Source organism: Crocodylus siamensis, chromosome 1 (genome assembly GCF_052110815.1).
Source record: "Crocodylus siamensis isolate JL-2025a chromosome 1, ASM5211081v1, whole genome shotgun sequence".
Classification (NCBI taxonomy): domain Eukaryota; kingdom Metazoa; phylum Chordata; order Crocodylia; family Crocodylidae; genus Crocodylus; species Crocodylus siamensis.
In genome coordinates, this window is record NC_143395.1 from 423,286,544 (window position 1) to 423,304,509 (window position 17,966).

General features: G+C 64.3%; 1 protein-coding gene across 12 annotated transcripts in view; it reads left to right on the forward strand.

Moving 5' to 3' along the window:
* The window catches only part of DNHD1 (dynein heavy chain domain 1), a 33,325-nt gene that overhangs the window by 14,887 nt on the left and 472 nt on the right, over positions 1 to 17,966 (forward strand). For 5 of the 12 annotated variants that reach the window (XM_090031012.1, XM_090031016.1, XM_090031015.1 and 2 more), the window contains exons 21-39: positions 1,240 to 1,432; positions 1,707 to 1,995; positions 2,119 to 3,790; positions 4,048 to 4,277; positions 4,350 to 4,554; positions 4,730 to 4,832; positions 4,921 to 5,070; positions 5,263 to 5,445; positions 5,537 to 5,968; positions 6,051 to 6,498; positions 6,654 to 6,794; positions 6,869 to 7,039; positions 14,567 to 14,745; positions 14,863 to 15,837; positions 15,914 to 16,088; positions 16,173 to 16,274; positions 16,522 to 16,726; positions 16,812 to 16,903; positions 17,015 to 17,958. In XM_090031012.1, the coding sequence (XP_089887138.1) occupies positions 1,240 to 1,432; positions 1,707 to 1,995; positions 2,119 to 3,790; positions 4,048 to 4,277; positions 4,350 to 4,554; positions 4,730 to 4,832; positions 4,921 to 5,070; positions 5,263 to 5,445; positions 5,537 to 5,968; positions 6,051 to 6,498; positions 6,654 to 6,794; positions 6,869 to 7,039; positions 14,567 to 14,745; positions 14,863 to 15,837; positions 15,914 to 16,088; positions 16,173 to 16,274; positions 16,522 to 16,726; positions 16,812 to 16,903; positions 17,015 to 17,958 (6,889 nt within the window). Of the gene's footprint in view, positions 1 to 1,239; positions 1,433 to 1,706; positions 1,996 to 2,118; positions 3,791 to 4,047; positions 4,278 to 4,349; positions 4,555 to 4,729; positions 4,833 to 4,920; positions 5,071 to 5,262; positions 5,446 to 5,536; positions 5,969 to 6,050; positions 6,499 to 6,653; positions 6,795 to 6,868; positions 7,040 to 8,005; positions 12,640 to 14,566; positions 14,746 to 14,862; positions 15,838 to 15,913; positions 16,089 to 16,172; positions 16,275 to 16,492; positions 16,727 to 16,811; positions 16,904 to 17,014; positions 17,959 to 17,966 lie in introns of those variants that run through there. The other 7 variants (XM_090031014.1, XM_090031018.1, XM_090031019.1 and 4 more) reach the window with 7 other exon arrangements.

Genomic DNA, 17,966 nt, shown 5'->3' on the forward strand with positions numbered 1-17,966 from the left:
CCCCTACCCTGGTCTTTCACTGCTGAGGGCTGCTCCCCTCCTGCCCATGCTGGGCTGTCGGGGCAGGAGTCTGGGAGCTGACCTTGCCTGTGGAGACCGAGGTGAAAAAGGCACCGAGCGCTTTGGCCTTTTCCTCCTCATTGCCTGCCACGCCTTCCCTGGCCTGCCGCTTGTTGCTGACACACTTGTAGAAACTCTTCTTGTTGCCCTTCACCCTTCATCCCCCTCACAAATGAAGGCGTTGAACCGGGCTGGACCAGCACAGACCCCTGGACACCTTCCCCCCACAAGACACTGACCCGCTGCGGACCACTCCCTGGGCGTGGAGGTCCGGCCAGCAACGTACCCACCCCACAGCACTGGCCTGCGCTTCCTTAGCTTGTCGGTGAGAACGGCCTGGGAGACTGTCCAAATCCTTGCGAAAGCCAAGGCCCGTTGCACCCACCGGTCCCCGCTCCATCCACAGAGCCTGTCGCCTGGTTGCAGAGGGAAATCGGGAGACGTCCAGGTGAATCCTGCTGGCGGCTCTCCTCCCCTCCGGGTGCTTCACAAAAAGCTCCTTAGGACCTGTTCTGTGAGCAGGTCTCTGGGCCGTAGTCCCCGACACCCTCCCCCTGCCCTATCTGGCAGATGGGCGCCGTGTTGGCCCTTTTCCGGTCATCCAGGCCCTCGCTCGAGCGCCACAAGCTTTCAAATAGGGCAGCCAGCAGCTCTGAATCCCCTCGACGTGCTCCTTCAGCACCCAACGGTGCATCCCATCCGCCCTGCTGACTTGAAAGCAGCTGGTTTCTCCAAGTCACCCTGACCCGTTCTGCCGTGCCTCCGTGCTGTTTGTCTCCTTCCCCGGCCCTGGTGCTAGCTGCGCCTAGTTTGGAGAGGGGAGTCAAGGGGGCGTTGAGTACTTCCACCTCCTCTGCATCACCCGTGTCTCGCTGCCTTCTGCATTTTGGAAGGGACCTGCGGGCCCCTCCGTCTTCCTCTGCACAAACCCCATTTTATTGCTTTTACACCCCTTGCATCTCACACCGCGCCTTGGCCTCTTAGGGGCTCTTGCTGCACACCCTTGTGTTGCTCTGACAGTCATCCTCAATGGCTACGACGATGAAGAGTATTGTGAGGGGAGGGGAGTTAGAGCAGGGGGCTGGGAGCCGGGACACGCGGGTCATGGCCCAGCTCTGGGAGGGGACAGGGCTAGAACCAGGGACTCTCTCCTCTTCCCTGGCCCCTTCGTCTCCGCAGGCACTGGGACGCCTTCGACCGCTTCGCCCGCCGGGCGCTGCTCAGCAGCCGCTGCAGCGTGGAGCTGCCCCCAGCAGCCTCCGTCTTTGACGTCTACCCGCAGCCGGAGAGTGGGAGGCTGGAGGTCTTCAACGGGACGTACCTGTCCCACAGGCCCAAGGGCGTCCCCGCCACCTTCAACCCCCTGCCCCAGGTACCGCAGCCCCGGGGGTGGCGCCGGGCACCACCGAGTCCCCGGGCGGGGAGCCTGCCCCCGTCTTGTCCTGCCTCGGGGTGACCAGAAGCAGGGGCAGGAGCTCTGGGACCATCCAGGGTCCCCGTGCCAGACCGGCTGCTGCCGGGGCAAGACAGGGGCTCTGCCCCAGGCCCTTGAGCCATCCAGGCCTGGCCGGCTCAGGGAAGCAGGGAGGAGCTGGGGGCAAAGGGGGTCCCAGGGCGGTGCCGGCAGCTCTGCACTCCCGCCGCAGCACGAGCGCCTGCTGTACGTGGTGGACGTGCTGCTCGGCGCCCGCCAGCCCGTGCTGCTGGCCGGGGAGCCCGGCGCCGGCAAGTCGGCCTTGGCGGAGCTGCTGGCCCAGCCGCACCAGCCCTGGCAGCGCATGTCCCTCGCGCCTCCCTTCGGTGCCACCCACCTGCGCCAGCTGCTCCAGACCCGGGCCCCGAGCAGCTCCAGGGCCCCGGGGCTGCGGGCGCCCTCCCTGCACGGCACCAGGGGCCACCTGCTTGTGCTCGAGGACCTGCACACCGCCGAGCCCGGTGAGTGCCGCCACAGCCAGCAGCCTCGCCTGGCTCCCCCCACCAGCCCCGTGGCCTGAATGGCTTGGGGGCACTGGCCCCTCCCGGGGCGGGCGCAAGGCTGATGCCTGCGCTTGCCTGCAGGCCCGCGGGGGGGCAGCTGCGCCATGCTGGAGACCCTTCGCCAGGCCCTGTCGCACCGGGAGGTCTGCAGCGCGGAGACCCTGGAGCTCCAGCGTCTGCTGCCCGGCCGCTGCCTGGCCACCCTGTCCGCCCCCGCGCCGGGCGCGCCCCCCCTCAGCCCACGCCTGGCCCGGCTCTTCAGCACGCTGGCGCTGCCCACCCTCACCCGGGACGCGCTGGTCACCATGCACACGCCCGCCCTCCTGGCCTGGCTGGAGAGGCTCCCGCAGGTGCCACGGGCCGGCGAGCTGGCCCCCGCCTTGGTGGGCGCCACGGTGGATGCCTACGAGGCCGTGCGGGCGCGCTTCCGGCCTGTGCCTGCCCGCTGCCCCTGCCTCTTCTCCGCCCACCACATCAACAGGGTGCTCCAGGGCCTGCTGCTCCTGCGGCCCGGCCCCAGCCTGCCCCTGCCCAGCCCCACGGACGAGGGGCGGGCGGCGCGGCGTGGCTCCCCGGGGCTGGCTGCCGGCCCCACACTGGGTGCGCACACAGTGCCGCGCCTCTGGTTGCACGAGGCCGTGCGCACCTTCTGCGACCCGCTGGGCTCGGCGCCCGAGCAGCGGGAGTGCGCGCAGCTGCTGCTGGGCACGGCGCGCAGCGCCTTCTGTGCCCACCGCAGCAGCTTGCACGCCGTCTCCAACACCGAGCCGGGCCCTGGCGCCCACCCCACAGCCCCCACGGACGAGGAGGACGAGGGGGATGAGGGGGACGATGCCCCCAGCGACAGCGACGCGGAGCCCGATGACACCCCCACCAGCAGTGACTCCGAGGGCCCCGATGCCTTCGATCCCATGGAGCTGGCCCCGCCACTGGCGCTGGATGCCCCGGGCGCCAGCTCCGACGCCCCGCCCGATGTGGTGGAGCCAGAGACCAAGGAACCGGCGGTGATGCCGCAGCTGCAGGCGCCCTCGCAGCTGCGGGTGGCCTCGTGGCTGGCCTGCCCCTGGCTCCTGCTGCGCTGCCGCAGCACGGAGCCGCTCGTGGGCAGCAGCATGCGCCGCTACAGTCGGCGCCGCTCCTCGGTCTTCAGGGACGGCCTCAGGCCCCTGCTGCCCGCGCACCTGCTGCTGCAGCCCAGCGAGGACCCACGCGACCTGGTCTTCAGCTGGGAGCCGGTGCCGGCCGTGCTCGGGGCCGAGCCCCCGGGCCCCTACCTCGAGCGCCGCTGGGAGGCCTTGCAACCGCAGCTCCGCGCCCTGCTGCCCCCGGGCTTCGCGCTGTGCCGCGAAGTGGCTCAGCACCTGCTGCGACTGCTGCGCGTGTTGGCCTGGCCCGAGCAGCACGGGGCCCTGGTGGCGCTGCGCCCCGGCACCGGGCGCCGGGCGCTGGCACGGGTGGCCGCGCAGGCCGTGGGCGCGCGGGTGTGGGAGCTCGGGCCCGGGGCGGCGGAGGAGGAGGTGCGGGCGCAGCTGCGGGAGGCGAGCTGGCAGGCGGGCGCGCTGGGGCGGCGCGCCGTGCTGCTGGTGCTCCCGGGTGCAACGCTGGGCACCCTGTGGCAGGCCCTGGCTGTTGCGCGTGAGGGCACCTGCCCCGGGCTGCACGGCCCTGAGGACACGGGGGCCATCGCTGCAGCGCTGCTGCGGGACAGCCAGAACCAGACACGCGGCCTGCGGCCCGAAGCCGCCATCCAGCGGTACGGGGGTCATTCCCGCCTCGCCCAGGCGCTCCCGACTGCCCTATCGCTGCCTGGCCAGCAGGCCCCGCGGCCGGGTCGGCCCTGGCCCCCTCGGCCGTGCGGCCGGCTGTGCTCAGGGCCGCCCCGGGGGTGGGGGCTGCAGCGGGCAGTGCCAGCCACTTCTGCCCCGTGGCGAGCTCTGCCCAGGGCCAGGGGTGGCACCCGGATCCGTGGCGGGTGTGACGGGCCTTTCACGCGGGTCTCCCCCGTGACAGGTTCTGCCAGCTGGTGCGAAGCCGCCTGCACGTGCTGGTGCTGCTGGATGGGCGCAGGGGCCTGGCGCGGCGCCGGGGGCCCTTCGGGCTGCCCGTGGCCACGGCTGCGGCACTGCTGGCGCAGTGCTGCAGCACAGATGTGTACCAGCCCTGGAGCCGCCAGGCCCTGGCCCAGGTGGCCGCTGAGCACCTGCAGGAGGCCTTGGCCCGCCAGCCCCCACGCACCCCAGGTGAGCCTGGCCCCGCCCCGGCACTGCCCCCCGCCCCAGCCCTGCCCCACCTCACGCCTGCCTCCCCCCCAGGCCCAGCATCGCTGAGGGCCCTGGAGACATCGGTGTCCCGCGTGGCCACTGGTGCGGCCCTGATCCACGTGTCAGCGCGGTGCCACGCTGCATACCTGGCCCCGCGCCTGCCCCTAGTCACGCCCACCACCTTCCTCGACCTGCTCGACGCCTTCCTCACCCTGTCAACCCAGCTGCAGGCGCAGACCCAGGCCCAGGTCGACCGGTGAGTGCCTGCGGCCCCCGCCCCAGCCCCCTTCCCCCCGTGCACGTGGTAGGGGGAGCTGAGGCTCCAGCAGGCATCTCCCGCCCTGCCCCACGGACGCCCGGGGGGGGGGGGGACGGGGCAGCAGCCAGGCAAGGCGCCTGCACGAGCCAGCGCCCTGCCCCCGTGCCCGCAGGCTGCGGGCCGTCCTGGACAAGCTGCAGGAGGTGAGCGAGAGGCAGCAGGCGCGTGGCCAGGACGTCCGCGTGCTGCAGGAAAAGCTGCGCAAGGCCAAGGAGGTGCGGGGTCCAGGGGGGCTGCCTGTGCTCACGTGCGTGGGGCTGAGCACGGGGCTGGGCATGCCTGACCCACCCCCGACCCCCCCAGAAAGTGGCGCGGTGCCGACGCAGGGCAGAGCAGGAGGAGGCGGTGCGGCGGCAGCAGGAGCAGGACTGTGAGCAGCGCCAGGCGCGGCTCGAGGACCTAGCTGCCCAGCACAGCCGGTTGGAGCAGGCCCAGGAGGAGGCCTTGGAAAAGGTGACCTCTGCGATGACCGCAACCCCCTCCCCTCCCCTTCGGGGTGCGGGCCCCCCTGCAAGGCTGCCAGGACCCCCATCAGATAAGGGGACCTCTGCAATATACCCTGACCCCCCGCTGCACGCCCCGTCGGGGTGCCATGCCCCATCATCAAGGTTTGGGACCCCCCGTAATGCCCTGCTCCCCCCCCAGATGGGAGCGGACTACGAGGCAGCGCTGGCACGGCTGCGCGCGGGCGATGTGGAGGAGCTGCGCAGCTACCGGCGCCCGCCGGTGCCTGTGGTGCAGGTGACCGACCTCCTGTGCCGCATGTTCCAGCAGGCGCCCGGCTGGGACAGCGCCCGCCAGCTGCTGGGACGCCCGGACTTCTACCAGGTGAGCCCGGGCCTGGGCTGAGCGTGCGCGGGGTCCCGGCGGGGCCAAGCTCGCCCAGCCAGCACCCCCGGTGCCCCCATCTCTGCCGCAGGAGCTGCTGTTCTACCCCAAGGACGAGCTGTCGCAGGAGGTGCAGGAGGCGCTGGGCCGCGCTGTGGCCGACCCCGCCTTCCTAGGCCCCGTGCTGCGCGGTGCCAGCCGGGCGGCCGCGGCCCTGGGCCAGTGGATGTGCGCGGTGCAGCGGTACGGCCAGGCCCGGCGCGCCTGGCAGCCCGTGCTGCAGCAGCTGGGCCGCTGTGAGCAGCAGATACGCGAGGAAGAGGCGCAGCTGAGCACCCGGCGCCTGCAGGCCGAGCGGCTGCGGGAGCGCAGCGCTGCCTGGGCTCTGAAGCTGGAGGAGGTGCTGGAGCAGGAGGAGGCCCTGGCCCGGCAGCTGCGCTGCGCCCAGCAGGACCAGGCCGAGGGCGACTCCGTCGGCTGCGCTATGGCTGCGCACGTGGCGCGCTGGCTGGAGGCCGCCCAGGTGCGGGGGCAGGCTGGGCTGGGTCCGGCGGGGCTGACGCTTCGGGGGGAGCGGGCTCCAGCCTGACACCCGCGCCCCGCAGACCCTGGAGCAGAAGTGCAGCACGGCGCAGGGGGACGCGCTGCTGTGCGCAGCCGCCGTCTGCTACCTGGGCGCCTTCCCCCCGCCGCGGCGCCAGGAGCTGCTGGAGAAGTGGCAGGACCTCCTGGCCGGGCGCCGAGTGCCGCTGGGCCCGGACGACGTGCGTCGGGCCCTGGAGCAGGAGCTGCCCTGCCCCGGCCCCGCGCCCACCGCCCCCGGCCCCCCACTGCTGCCCGTGCACCCCGGCTTCAGCCTGCTGGCCCTGCTGAGCTGCGAGCGCGAGCAGCGTGCCTGGGACCGCGACCGCAAGCCGCAGGACCAGACCTCGCGCCAGGCCGCCACGCTGCTCCTTGCCGCTGCCCGCATCTGCCCCCGCCGCTGGCCTCTGCTGCTCGACCCCGACCAGCAGGCCCTCACCTGGCTCAGCACCGTTCCCCGGGCCAAGGACGGTGAGTCAGGGCAGCCCCCGCAGCGGGCCTGGCTTGGCTGGGGGGGCTGGTGTAGGGTCTTGGGAGTCCCCGCCAACACAGCTGCAACCCCGCTCCTGCGCGCGTGGTCCCGGGGCCTGGGCTGGGGCTCCGAGCAGGTCTCTGCTGCCTTGCAGATGAGGCCGGCGCCAACCCGGACGTGCGGCTGGAGACCACGGAGCCCAGCAGTGCTGCCGAGCCCCCGGAGCAGACGCTGCAGGTGCTGTCAGCGATGGACCCCGGTCTGGAGGAGAGTCTCCGGGCAGCTGCCGGCAGCGGTGAGGCCGAGTGGGCCCCCGGGCACAGGCAGGGGTGCGGGTGGTGCCTGGGGTGACGCCAGGCCTCTCCCCAGGTCTGCCCGTCCTGCTGCTGCACGCGGAGAAGAGCCTGGGCAGCCCCACCCTCCAGCGCCTGCTACAGAAGGAGGCGGGCGCGGAGCCAGCGCCGGGCGAGGCCGTGCAGATGCTGCCTTCCTTCTGCCTCTACCTCAGCACCAGCCTGCCCCTGCACACCCTGGGCCAAGGTGAGGGCTCCAGCCCGCCCCACAACGGCCTGGAGCCGGCACCCGAGCCACCTGCTTGGCTTCGGGGCAGCCGGCTGCACTGTGCAGCCGGGCTCCCCACCCTGCTGCCCCAGCGCGATGTGCAGGGAGCCGTCCCACCCCTGCTCCTGCCCGGTCCCCGCCTGGGGCCACATGTGCCAGCGTTGACCCCTCCCCGTCCCTGCTGGCCATGTGGCACTGTGCGTGCCCACGGTCACACCTGCCTGCGTCATGGTGGTGCTACACGGTGCCTCATGCGCCTGGGACCCACGGGCTCTGCAGGGACACGGCTTGTCCTGCGTGTCGCCACCCCAGCACTCGGCCCAGGTGCAAGAGGCATGCGTCTGAGACACGTGCCTGCCCCTCGGGCCCTGGGGCACCCACCAGTCGGGTTGGCAGGACCCTTGCGGGTCATATCCAGCCCAGCCCTGCTGCACCGGGTCTGCCTGAACCCTCCCAGCTGGGTGTCTGTCCAGCCTGCCCGTAAACACCCTGGGGGTAGACTCCATTCCCCTCCCTGGGCAGCCTGTGCCACTGCTGCGCCGCCCCCATAGTCAGGACGTTCCTCCTCATCTCCAGCCTCAAATCCCCAGCTGCAGCTGAAGGTCATTGCTCCCAGTCTTGTCCCCTGCCACCACAGAGAAAAGCCCGTCTCTAGTGTCTGTCGTCACCCGTCAGGGATGTGCACCCTCTGATCACATCCCCCTCAGGCCTCTCTTCTCATAGATTTCATAGACACTGGGGCTGGAAGATCATCTGGTCCAGCCCCCGCCCCAGGGCAGGAAGTCAGCTGGGGTCAGAGACCCCAACGGGATAATCACCCCCACACATCTTGAACTTGTCCAGAGTAGGTGCTTGCACCACTTGCGGGGGGAGTCTGTTCCAGACTCTGGAGACTCGGACAGTAAAGAAGTTCTTCCTTACAGCCAGTCCAAAACTGTCTTCCAGCAGTTGGTGACCACTGGACCTTGTCCCGAGGGGAGCCCTGGTGAACAGATGTTCTCCCAGGTCCTTATGCACACCCCCGATACGCTTATAGGCTGCCACCAGGTCCCCCGAGCCTGCGCTTTTCCAAGCTGAAGAGTCCCGTACCCCCTCAGCCTTCTCATAAGGCCTGCTGCCTTGACTTCTACCATGCGCATGGCTCTCCTCTGCACTCTCGTGAGCTTCTCCATGTCCTTGTAAAGTGTGGAGCCCAGAGTTGGATGCCGTACTCCAGCCGCGGCCTCACCAAGGCCAAATGAAGCGAATGACATGTTGGGTCCTGTTTGAGATCAGCGGTATGTGCAAGCCAGCGTTTTATTTGCTTTGCCAGCTGCGGCATTGCATTGGTGGCTCATGTTCATCTTGTGGTCAGTCGTGGCCCCCAAGTCTCTTTCAGACGTAGTGCTAGGGGGTGAAGCGCTACCAAGCCTATAGGCACGATGTGGGTCTTTCCTCCCGAGGCGGAGCACCTTGCATTTCTCTGCGATGAAGATCAGGTTTGTATCTGCCCGTCTGTGTCTTCTCCAGACTCAGTCACCCCAGTTCTTCCATCTGTCCTCGCTCCTGCCTCCCAGACCCTCGATCGTGTTTGCTGCCCTGTGCTGGGATGTGTTCAGCCTGTTCACGTCCTTGAAGCGTGGGCCCGGACCTGGTTGCAGGGATCTAAGAGAGGAATAATGGCCTTGAGGCAGCTTGCCCAGATTTCCAAGCAGCACTGTTGAGGTCGTGCGGCCTGCTGGCCTCGCATAAGGGCGGCCCTAGAAAAGGTGGGTCAAACAAGCCCTGCCTCACTGCTTACCCCCCGGCTGAACTGGTTTTCTAAACAGAATCACCTGCTGGAGTATTTGGACTTTGAGCCCTGGGCATGACTTGATCTGGGTTCAGACCTGAGGAAAATGGCTGTGTTGAGTAATGAGCTTGCACGTTTCAGAATGGATAGGGCAGCTCTTTTGGGAACTTGGCTCCGAGACACAGGCATCATAAAGGAGGACTACAGCGTTTACTGCCAGGGCAAACCTGAAGGAGGATGGAGAGAGCAGAAAGGAACTTGCGTCGTTCAGCCCCGACTGCAGTATCCATACGTAGCACGACACTGCGCGTTAGGCTGCAGGAGGGATTCATCGACCTTGTCGGTGTCCACACTCCAACTCTGCTGGCTAGTGACGAGGAGAAAGGACAGCTTCTGTCAACAGCTGGAAAAACTGATCGGCAGGGTCCCACGGAAGGAGCACATCCTAGTACTTGGAGACTTCAGTGCAAGAGTTGGGTACAATGCTGAGACTTGGCCCAGGATCCTGGATAGGCATGGCATTGGGCGTATGAGCGACAATGGTCAGAGACTTCTTTAGTTGTGTGCCAGTCCAGGCTTATCAGTGACTGACACCTTCTTTGCTGGCAACACCAGAAGGAGAACATTGTGGAGACACCTTGACCGCATCGGCCAGACTTGGTACCGACAGGAGGTATACAATGTGAAAGATCCTGTATGCACGATCCTTTCCAAACGCCGCCTGTGACACAGACCACTCCCTTGTATGCTGCAAAGTGAAATTTCAAGCTAAGAAGATCCACCGCAAATAAACCTGCTGGACAAGCTCGCATTCACTTGTGCCAAATCAATGATCCTGTCGGGAAATGACTTTTTGATGAAGAAGTTGCCAAGTCAGCGGGAACGAATGAGACTGCACCAGATAGATGCATGGGAAGTCCTGCAAACAATGTGCGCAATGTGGCAACCAAGAGTTTTGGAAAGAATACTAAGAAAAACGTCGACTGGTTTGTAGACCGCTCAGAAGGACCGCTGCCAGCCGCTGAGAGGAAAAGAGCTGCCTTAGTCACCCACAAGTCTACTCCTACTACTGACTCACTCAACCACCCAAGAGAAGCTCCTAAAGCTGTTCAGACAGTTTCCAGGTGTGCTCAGAAATTTTGGATGGGTCTCTGCGACAGCACCCAACAGGCGGCTGACACAGGCAACAGTAGACAGTTGTATGAGGGTGTTAGAAAGGCCATTGGACTGACAAAGTGCAGGACAACTCCACTGGGAGACTTGGTGGGTAATATCATGACTGATAAGGGGAAGCAGCTGGCGAGGTGGATTGAGCGATGTGGAATGATAGACTCAAGGGAGTCTGTAGTTGGCCGACGTGTGCTGGACCAGTTGCCTGGGTTTGAAGTGATTACTTCGCTGGATGCCAAACCAACACTGAAGGAACTTGAGCAATGCATCCAAAAGCTTCCTCGTCACAAAGCTTAGGGACCTGACCGTTTACCTGCTGGGATTTACAGATGTGCAAACAAAGCGACTTGCTGCAGAGGTTGCACAAGGTCCTGCTGCTCTGCTGGAAGGAAGGAACTGCTCCGCAAGATTTTGGGGACACTTGCTTCATCCAACCTTATAAAAGCAAAGGAGACAGAAGTGACTAATAACCGTAGAGGATTCTCTCTTCTCAATATCATGGGAAAATCTTAAGCTGTATTCTCTTGCTGAGACCTCAGACATTAGCTGAGAGAATCTATCCTGAGAACCAGTGTGGCTTCCAGTCGGACAGGTCCACCATAGATATGGTCTTCTCCTGCAGTTGTCTTACAGAGAAGTGCAGGGAGAAGTATATCCCACTGTACGAGGGGTTTATAGATCGAACAAAAGCAGCCTTTGACATGGTTAGTTGGTTAGGACTTTACTCTGTTCTGAAGACACTTGGTTGTCCACCTGTACTGCTAAACCTTGTGAAATCCTGACCTGACGGCACAAAGGCAAGAGTAAGGTATAAAAACCAAGAGTCTGACCCACTCAACATCAACAACAGCATGAAGCAGGGCTTCTCATTCCTGCTCCAACGTGTGTTCTGTGATGCTTGAGGGGGCGTCTGTCTCTGCACTAGACACGACGGAGGACTGTTTAACACGGCAAGCGGCAAAGCCAAGACAAAAGGTGAAGGAGATCATCCTAAGGGACCTGTTGTTTGCAGATGATGCAGCCCTTATGGCTCACAGTGCTGATGCCCTACAACATCTCATTGCCAAGTCCTCTGATTCGTGCAAAACCTTTGGGCTTATGTCCTCCATGGGAGGTCTATGTTGAGCAGATTTTTTTTGGTGTTGGGTGGTGGAACTGGACCTTGCTCCATCCACTCCATGCATTGACCTGGTATTGTGTGCTTCCAGGACCGGTGCAAAAAAAGCAGGAAAAAAAAACAAACAAAAAAACCCCCTTTGGGCTTAGGTCCTTCAGAGCCAGTTCCAGATATCACCCTAGATGGTACTCGTTTGGATGTCCTTGACCAGTTTTTCTACCTTGGCTCTGCTGTTACCAGCACTGTAGATCTTGCTCGCTAGTATGATCAGCAAAGCAGCCAGGAACTTTGATCTTTGGAAACACAGACCCCGGAACCGAAACTGTCAACTAAAGTGAAAATCCGTATTTATGAGACGTGTGTTTTCTCCACTCTTCTACATGGTTCAGAAATGTAGATGACCTATACCAAACATACCAAAAGACTAAACAACTTTCATATCTGATGCCTGCATAAAATTCTTCAAATAAGATGGCAAGACAGGGTGACAAATGTGGATGCGTTAAGTCACATGGTTTGTCATGCATGGGAATGTGGATTAGTAAGAAAAGACTCAGGTAGCTTGGTCAAGTCAAGCGAATGCTGGATCCTGAAGAATGGGCTGTCCTTTGAAGCTCATGAAGGGTCTAGGAAGAGAGGCAGACACTGTGCAGGTTTTGGGACTGGGCATCCTGTGGCATCTCTGTGGGTGATTGGGAAAGGAGTGCAGAATGCTGCTCTGGCTGGCGGAGTCAGCTGGCAGATGGAGCGAGGGACTGCAAGGGACTGGAATAAGGTTTGTGACGACCAGCGTCAGAGCAGGAAAGACCTTTCTGGTGCACGGCTGTGTCCTACCTATGGACAGGACAGTCACTTGTGTGTTGGACTCGGCAGCCATCAGAGAACTGACTGGCGCATACACGGCACTCTGTAAAGGACGATGGTGCCAACTGAATCGACTGTGGTGGCTCATGCAGTTTGTGGCCCACCAGACCTCCCAGGCTGTGCTCTGCAACCTGCCTGGTCATTCCCAGACTGTCTCTGTGCAGGCAGTGGTCCTGCCCCAGCGCCAGACGTTGCACTTGTCCTTGTGCAGTCTCACCTGCTTACTTGTGGCCCACGTCTCCAGTCCATCTGGGTCATTGGACTCCCCACCCCACCCTCCAGAGTGTCTGCAACTCCAACCAACCTGGTGTCAACCCCAAATTTGCAAAGTGCACCCTCACACGCAGAACCATGGGGAAGTCAGGGGCTGAGGGCTCCTGGAGGTTCGGTCCAGTCCTGGCCTGAGGCGAAAATCCCCAGACAAACCCATTGCTACCCTCTTGGTGCGACAACGCAGGGAACGCTGCTGCACTGCACGGCTCACTGCCCAGCACTCTGCAAGCAGCACTGCTCCTAGGTCATCTCTGCCTAGCCTCTGCTAGACCCCGCGTCCCTGGCGTCTGTCCCACAGTCTTGCTGCTCTCACAGAGAAGCTTTTCCTGAGATCTAGTTCACACCTGCTTTACTGCAACTTCAAGCCTTTGGTCTGCAACAAGAGTGAGTGGCTGCTTTCCATCTTCTCTATGGCAACTTGTTACAAAAGGAGCCAACTCACTGCTCCACTGAGAGACCAGCCCACTCCTTTGTCCTTGGGCCAACTGCTTGCTTCTTTTGCCTGCCATGCCTTGATGTCCTGTTGTTCTGATGTTAATAGGCAGGAGGCTGCCCTTCAATCCGCCCCGATGCCACAGGCCCGATGTACACACTACAACCATCCTTACCCATGTCCCATGCCTTGCAGATGTTTCTAGGCCTACCACCTGCCCTCCCTTATAGCGCATACACTGCACCTTCCATATTCAGCCTAGCACCCACCCTCCAGTCGGGTGGCACGCACCGGGCCTTCTCAACTGCCTGCCATACTACTCTGCCCAACCATTCAGGCTTGGGGTCGACCACCCCCGTAGGCTCAGGTGGCGCTCCACTTGCCTGTCTGGCCCACCACTCTGCCCTCTTCCCAGGGCTTGAGGTAGAACACCTCCACTGGCTCAGGTAGCGCTCTCCTGCTGTGCCTGGCCCACCTCCAGGGCCTACCAACCCCACAGGGTTCAGGTGCAGTTACTCTGTGTGCCCGGCCCTGAATTGCCTCCAAAGCCCACCCAGAGGTGGGGACAGGGGTTTGGGCACCCCGACCCACCTTACACCAGAATGGTTTCATAGATTTCATAGACATTAGGGCTGGAAGGGACCTCGGAAGAACATCAGGTCCAGCCCCCTGCCCAAAGGGCAGAAAGTCAGTGAGGATCAAAGGATCCCAGCAAGATAAATGTTTCTTGAAAGTGTCCAGGCTATGTATGTGCACCACCTCTGGGAGGAGTTTGGTTCAGGCCTTGGGGGCTCAGACAGTAAAGAAGTTTTTCCTTATGTCCAGCCTGAAGCAGTCTTACAGGAGTTTGATTCTCGAACCTGGCATTTAAGTGGCCCTGCCCCACCATAGGGAGGACCACCAGGCCTCCCTATCCCAGCAGGGTACAGTTTCAGGTCATGTCCAGGACCAATGAGGCTTCTTCCTTCCCCATAGCCTCGTCTTTACCTCCAAGATATTCCTGAAGCAGGAGCTCCACTGGACAATGTTACTCCCAGGGCCACTGAACACAAACTGCTCTGCTCTTATAACAGAGCTCTCCAAAACGGCCACCCTTGTCGGACACCTGGCGGCTCGCTGCTGCAGCCCTTAGTGGTGGAGCACTAAAGCTGCTCCGTCACACAGCTCTACAGATATTTGCAGGCTGCTGTCATGTCCCCTCTTCAGCGCCTTTTCTCCCAGCTCCTTCCACCCCTCCATGTAGGTCTTGCCTTCCGAGCCCTTCATCATCCTTGTAGTCGCCTCTGGACCCTCTCACTTTTCCACATCCTTTTTAAAATGTGGAGCCTAGAACTGCACCCAGTATCCAGATAAGGCCACACCAGCACCAAATAGACTGGTACCGTCACCTCCCACACCTTGGACATGATGCTTCTGTTGATGCAGCCCAAAACCTCGTTGGCCATCTGTCACCATGCAGGCTGGGCACAACTCGTTTTAGGAGCTGATCTTGCTTGTTGCAGTGCCTTGTGTGCTGGCCACACCTTGTCTAGGCTCCTTCAACCCTTGGCCGCATCACCTTTACACCGTCTCTTCTCCGTCTCTGCTTTCAGGGCCCACGGCTACCCTGGTGGATGTGGCCTTGTCTCAGCCCTTGCTCCAGCCAAGCCCTGGCTTCCTGCCACCCCCTTGTGCTGGGCTGCATGGGTTGTGGGAAGGCTGAGCCACAGACCTCTGTGTTTGTATCGCTACCAAGGTGCAAGGCCAGAGCGGGGGGGGGGGGTCGCTCCTAGTGCAGCTGCCCCCCCCTCCCCAAGCAGCGCAGATGTGCACATTCGCATGTGTGCACATGGGCTGGCAGCCCCAGCCCTGAGGCCCTGCCCTTTGCTGTGCCCACAGAGATGGAGCGGGCCCTACTGCCCAGCCTGAACGTGGTGGACCTGAGCCTGGGTGAGGGGGCACTGGAAGAGCTGCTGCTGGAGGAGCTGCTGCTGGTTGAACGCCATGAGGCCCAGAGCCACTGGCGCCAACTGGAGCTCAGCATCCTGCAGGTGGAGGACGAGCTCGCGTGTGCCGAGGTGAGCACAGGCCTGCACCAGGGCTGCAGCTCCCCCATGCCCTGGCTGTCAGGAACCCTCACCCCCTGGCTTCCCCCCAGCCCTGGCAGTGGTGGCTGAGCCCCTGACCCATTGCAGGAGGAGCTGATACAGCTGATCTCAGCGCCAGAGCAGGCGCTGCTGGAGACGGAGGCGTTCCTCCCCATGGTGCACCTGCTGGACACGCAGGTGGAGACGCTGCGCTCCAGCCACGAACACCTGTGCTCCCTGCGCCAGGGCCACCACGCGATATGTGAGCAGTACCGGCCAGCTGCACGCCTGGGTGCCGCGCTGCACCAAGCCCTGCGCCAGGTCTGCCGCCTGCATCCGCTGTACTGCTGCAGGGCCACCGCCACCCTGGCTGCTGCCCGCCGTGGCCTGCTGGTGACCAGGTGGGGGGGCGCCAGGCAGCAGGAGGCACTGGAGGCCCGCATGATGGAGCTGCACAGGGCCCTAGCACGGGCGCTGCTGACCTACGCCCAGCCTGGCCTGTGGGAGCGCCATGAGCTGCTGCTGGCCCTACTAGGTGCTGTGGCCCTGCAGCGCCTTGATGGCCACGTCTCCCCACTGGCCTGGCTGGCCTTCTGCCAGGGCCTGCAGGCGCCCACCGCCACTCGGCTGCTGCCCCTGCTGCCCGGCGCCCCACCATGCCCAGCCTGGGTGGATGCCAAGGCCTGGGAGGAGTGTGGGCGACTGGAGGCACTGCCTGGCTTCCAGGGGCTGCAGGCGGCATTGGCAGGCAAGGCGGCAACGTGGCAGGAGTACCTGCGTCTGCCCTGCACCATGGTGGGCCCTGCACCAGGCCCCGGCCACGCTGGCCTTGGACCCTTCCAGCGTGCCCTGCTGTGGCGCGTGCTGCGCCCAGGCCAACTCTGCAGCGTGGCTGCCGACCTGGCTGCCTGCTTGATGGGGCGCCCCATGGCCGAGGCGGCTGCATACAGTGCTGCTGCCCTGTATGACCACAGCCAGAGCCACGTGCCCGTCCTCTTCCTCACACCACTGCCCGGTGCTGCAGCCGCCACCACCCACCCGCTGCACTGGATCCAGCAGATGGCCCGGCAGCAGCACCGCGAGGTCGGCGTGGCAGGCAAGGGACAGCTTGGGGGAGCTTGGTGGGCGCAGCTCTGGGTGACACCTCCACTCTCCACAGGGGAAGGTCATGGTTGTCACGCTGGGGGCACCGGACTGCTTGCAGCGCATGGGCGATGCCCTGGGCACCTGTGCAAGGAGGGGGCACTGGCTGGTGCTGGACAACTGCCACCTGCAGACACACTGGCCTCCCGACATGCTGGTGCTGCTGCAACGGCTACTGGGTGTCTCCCAGGGTGCGTCACCTGGGCCCACCGCAAGGGCTGGGAGGGGTGTGGGGTGCTGCTGGCTGCACTCCAGCCCTGCCCTTGCTGTTGCAGATCCTGCGAAGCCAGCAGCAGCCACCACAAAAGGGAAAAAGCTCCACCCCAAGTTCCGCCTCTGGCTCATTGCGGCTGCCCGGCTCCCATGCCCCCTGCCAGGTGCGCAGCCCCCCCATGGCTTCACGCCCCAGATTCCCCTACAGCCAGCTAGGGGCCCCCTCTGCACCCCCCTCCCCACCAGCTTCGCTGGACTGTTGGGTCCGGGCAGGCCAGGGTCCTGCTGGAAACAGGCCATGCCTGGAGCCGAGCTTCCCCTATGTGGAGCAAGCAGCTATGGGGTAGAATGGAGCAGCACACTGCACCCTGGGTGGCCCCAGGCAGGGCTGAGCACTTCCCGGCCCCCCAGGGCCCCTGCGCCAGAGCGTGGTGACCGTGTGCTGCGAGACACCGATGGACCTGCCAGGTGCCCTGCTGCGTGTCTACAGCCTGGCCCAGGACCAGCAGGCCTGGCGGGTGCAGCCCGAGCGGGGGCTGCCACTGCTGGCCCTGCATGCCGCCCTCCTCCACCGCCAGCACTACGGGCGCAGGGCCCAGGCTGCCCACTACCTCTGGTGAGTGCCCGCAGCCTGGCTTGGCCCCTGCGTCCCCACTGCCCTTGTGCCCATGGGCACATCTCAGCACTACTGTCTTCCCCAGGACTGAGGCTGAACTCTTTGCCGGGCTGCGGGCACAGGAGCGGCTTTTGCAGGTGGTGTCCAACCCTGAGGAGGCCCTGCAAGAGCTGGCAGGTGGGTAAGGGTTATGCCACCCTGGGGTCCAGGGGTCTGGGCAGATGCCTAGGCTGCCTGCCTGATCCAAGCCAGGTAGTGGTGCTAAGTCCTTTCCTCTCCGCCCTGCAGGCTCTATTTTCTATGGGGGCCACATCCTGGATGCAGGGGACGCAGCACTTGTGCAGACCCTGAGCCAGCAGTGCCTGAGCCAGGACCCCCACTTGCCAGCTGCCCGTGGGGTCCAGAGCCTCTGCGTTGCCCTTGCCAGCACCACAGCCCTGGGTAAGGCTGAGCCCGCGCACGCACTGGGCCAGGGCCTCCCTCCTGTTCTGCGGCAAGACGGAGCCCGGGCCAACGTTTCCTCTGCCCCAGGTGGCTCCTCGGAGGCGCAGCCGGAAGAGCCCTGGGCACAGATGCAGCAGCTTGTGGGTGCGGCTGCCCCGGCACTGTGCGGGCTGCCGGCCGGGCTGCAGGAGCAGGAGCTGGAGCGCCGCAGCCATGCCCTGCTCACTGACCTGCTACGGTCACAGGCCCTGTGGCTGCCACACCCACGCCTGCCCCCGCCCAGGCAGCACGAGTCACTGGGGCTGCTGGTGCAGCAGGGCCTGGACATGGTGCAGGAGCTGGAGGTGGCGCTGCAGCAATGCCGGCCCTGTGGCGCTCAGCGCCCGCCACGGCCCCTGCTGCGGTTCCTGCTGGACGAGGCTGGGAACCTGGCGGCCCTGCTGCACCAAGTGGGCACGGACCTGCGCTGTACCCAGCAGCAGCTGCAAGGGGTGCTCTGCACAGCCCCCCGCTGTGCCACAGTGCTGCGGGCCCTGGCCCGCGACCGCCTGCCCCATGTCTGGCTGCGCCACACACCCACTGGGCCCCAGCGCCCCAGTGCCTGGCTGGAGACACTGCGGAGCCGCGGGCAGTTGCTGTGCAGCTACCTGGGGGCAGGCACGGGTCCACCAGCCCCACTCTACCACCTGGCCGCCTTCCAGCACCCCCGGCGCCTGCTGCTGGCCCTGCTCCAGGAGACCGCACGGGCCGAGAACCAGAACCTGGAGCAGCTCTGTCTCAGCCCCCAGGTCAGAGC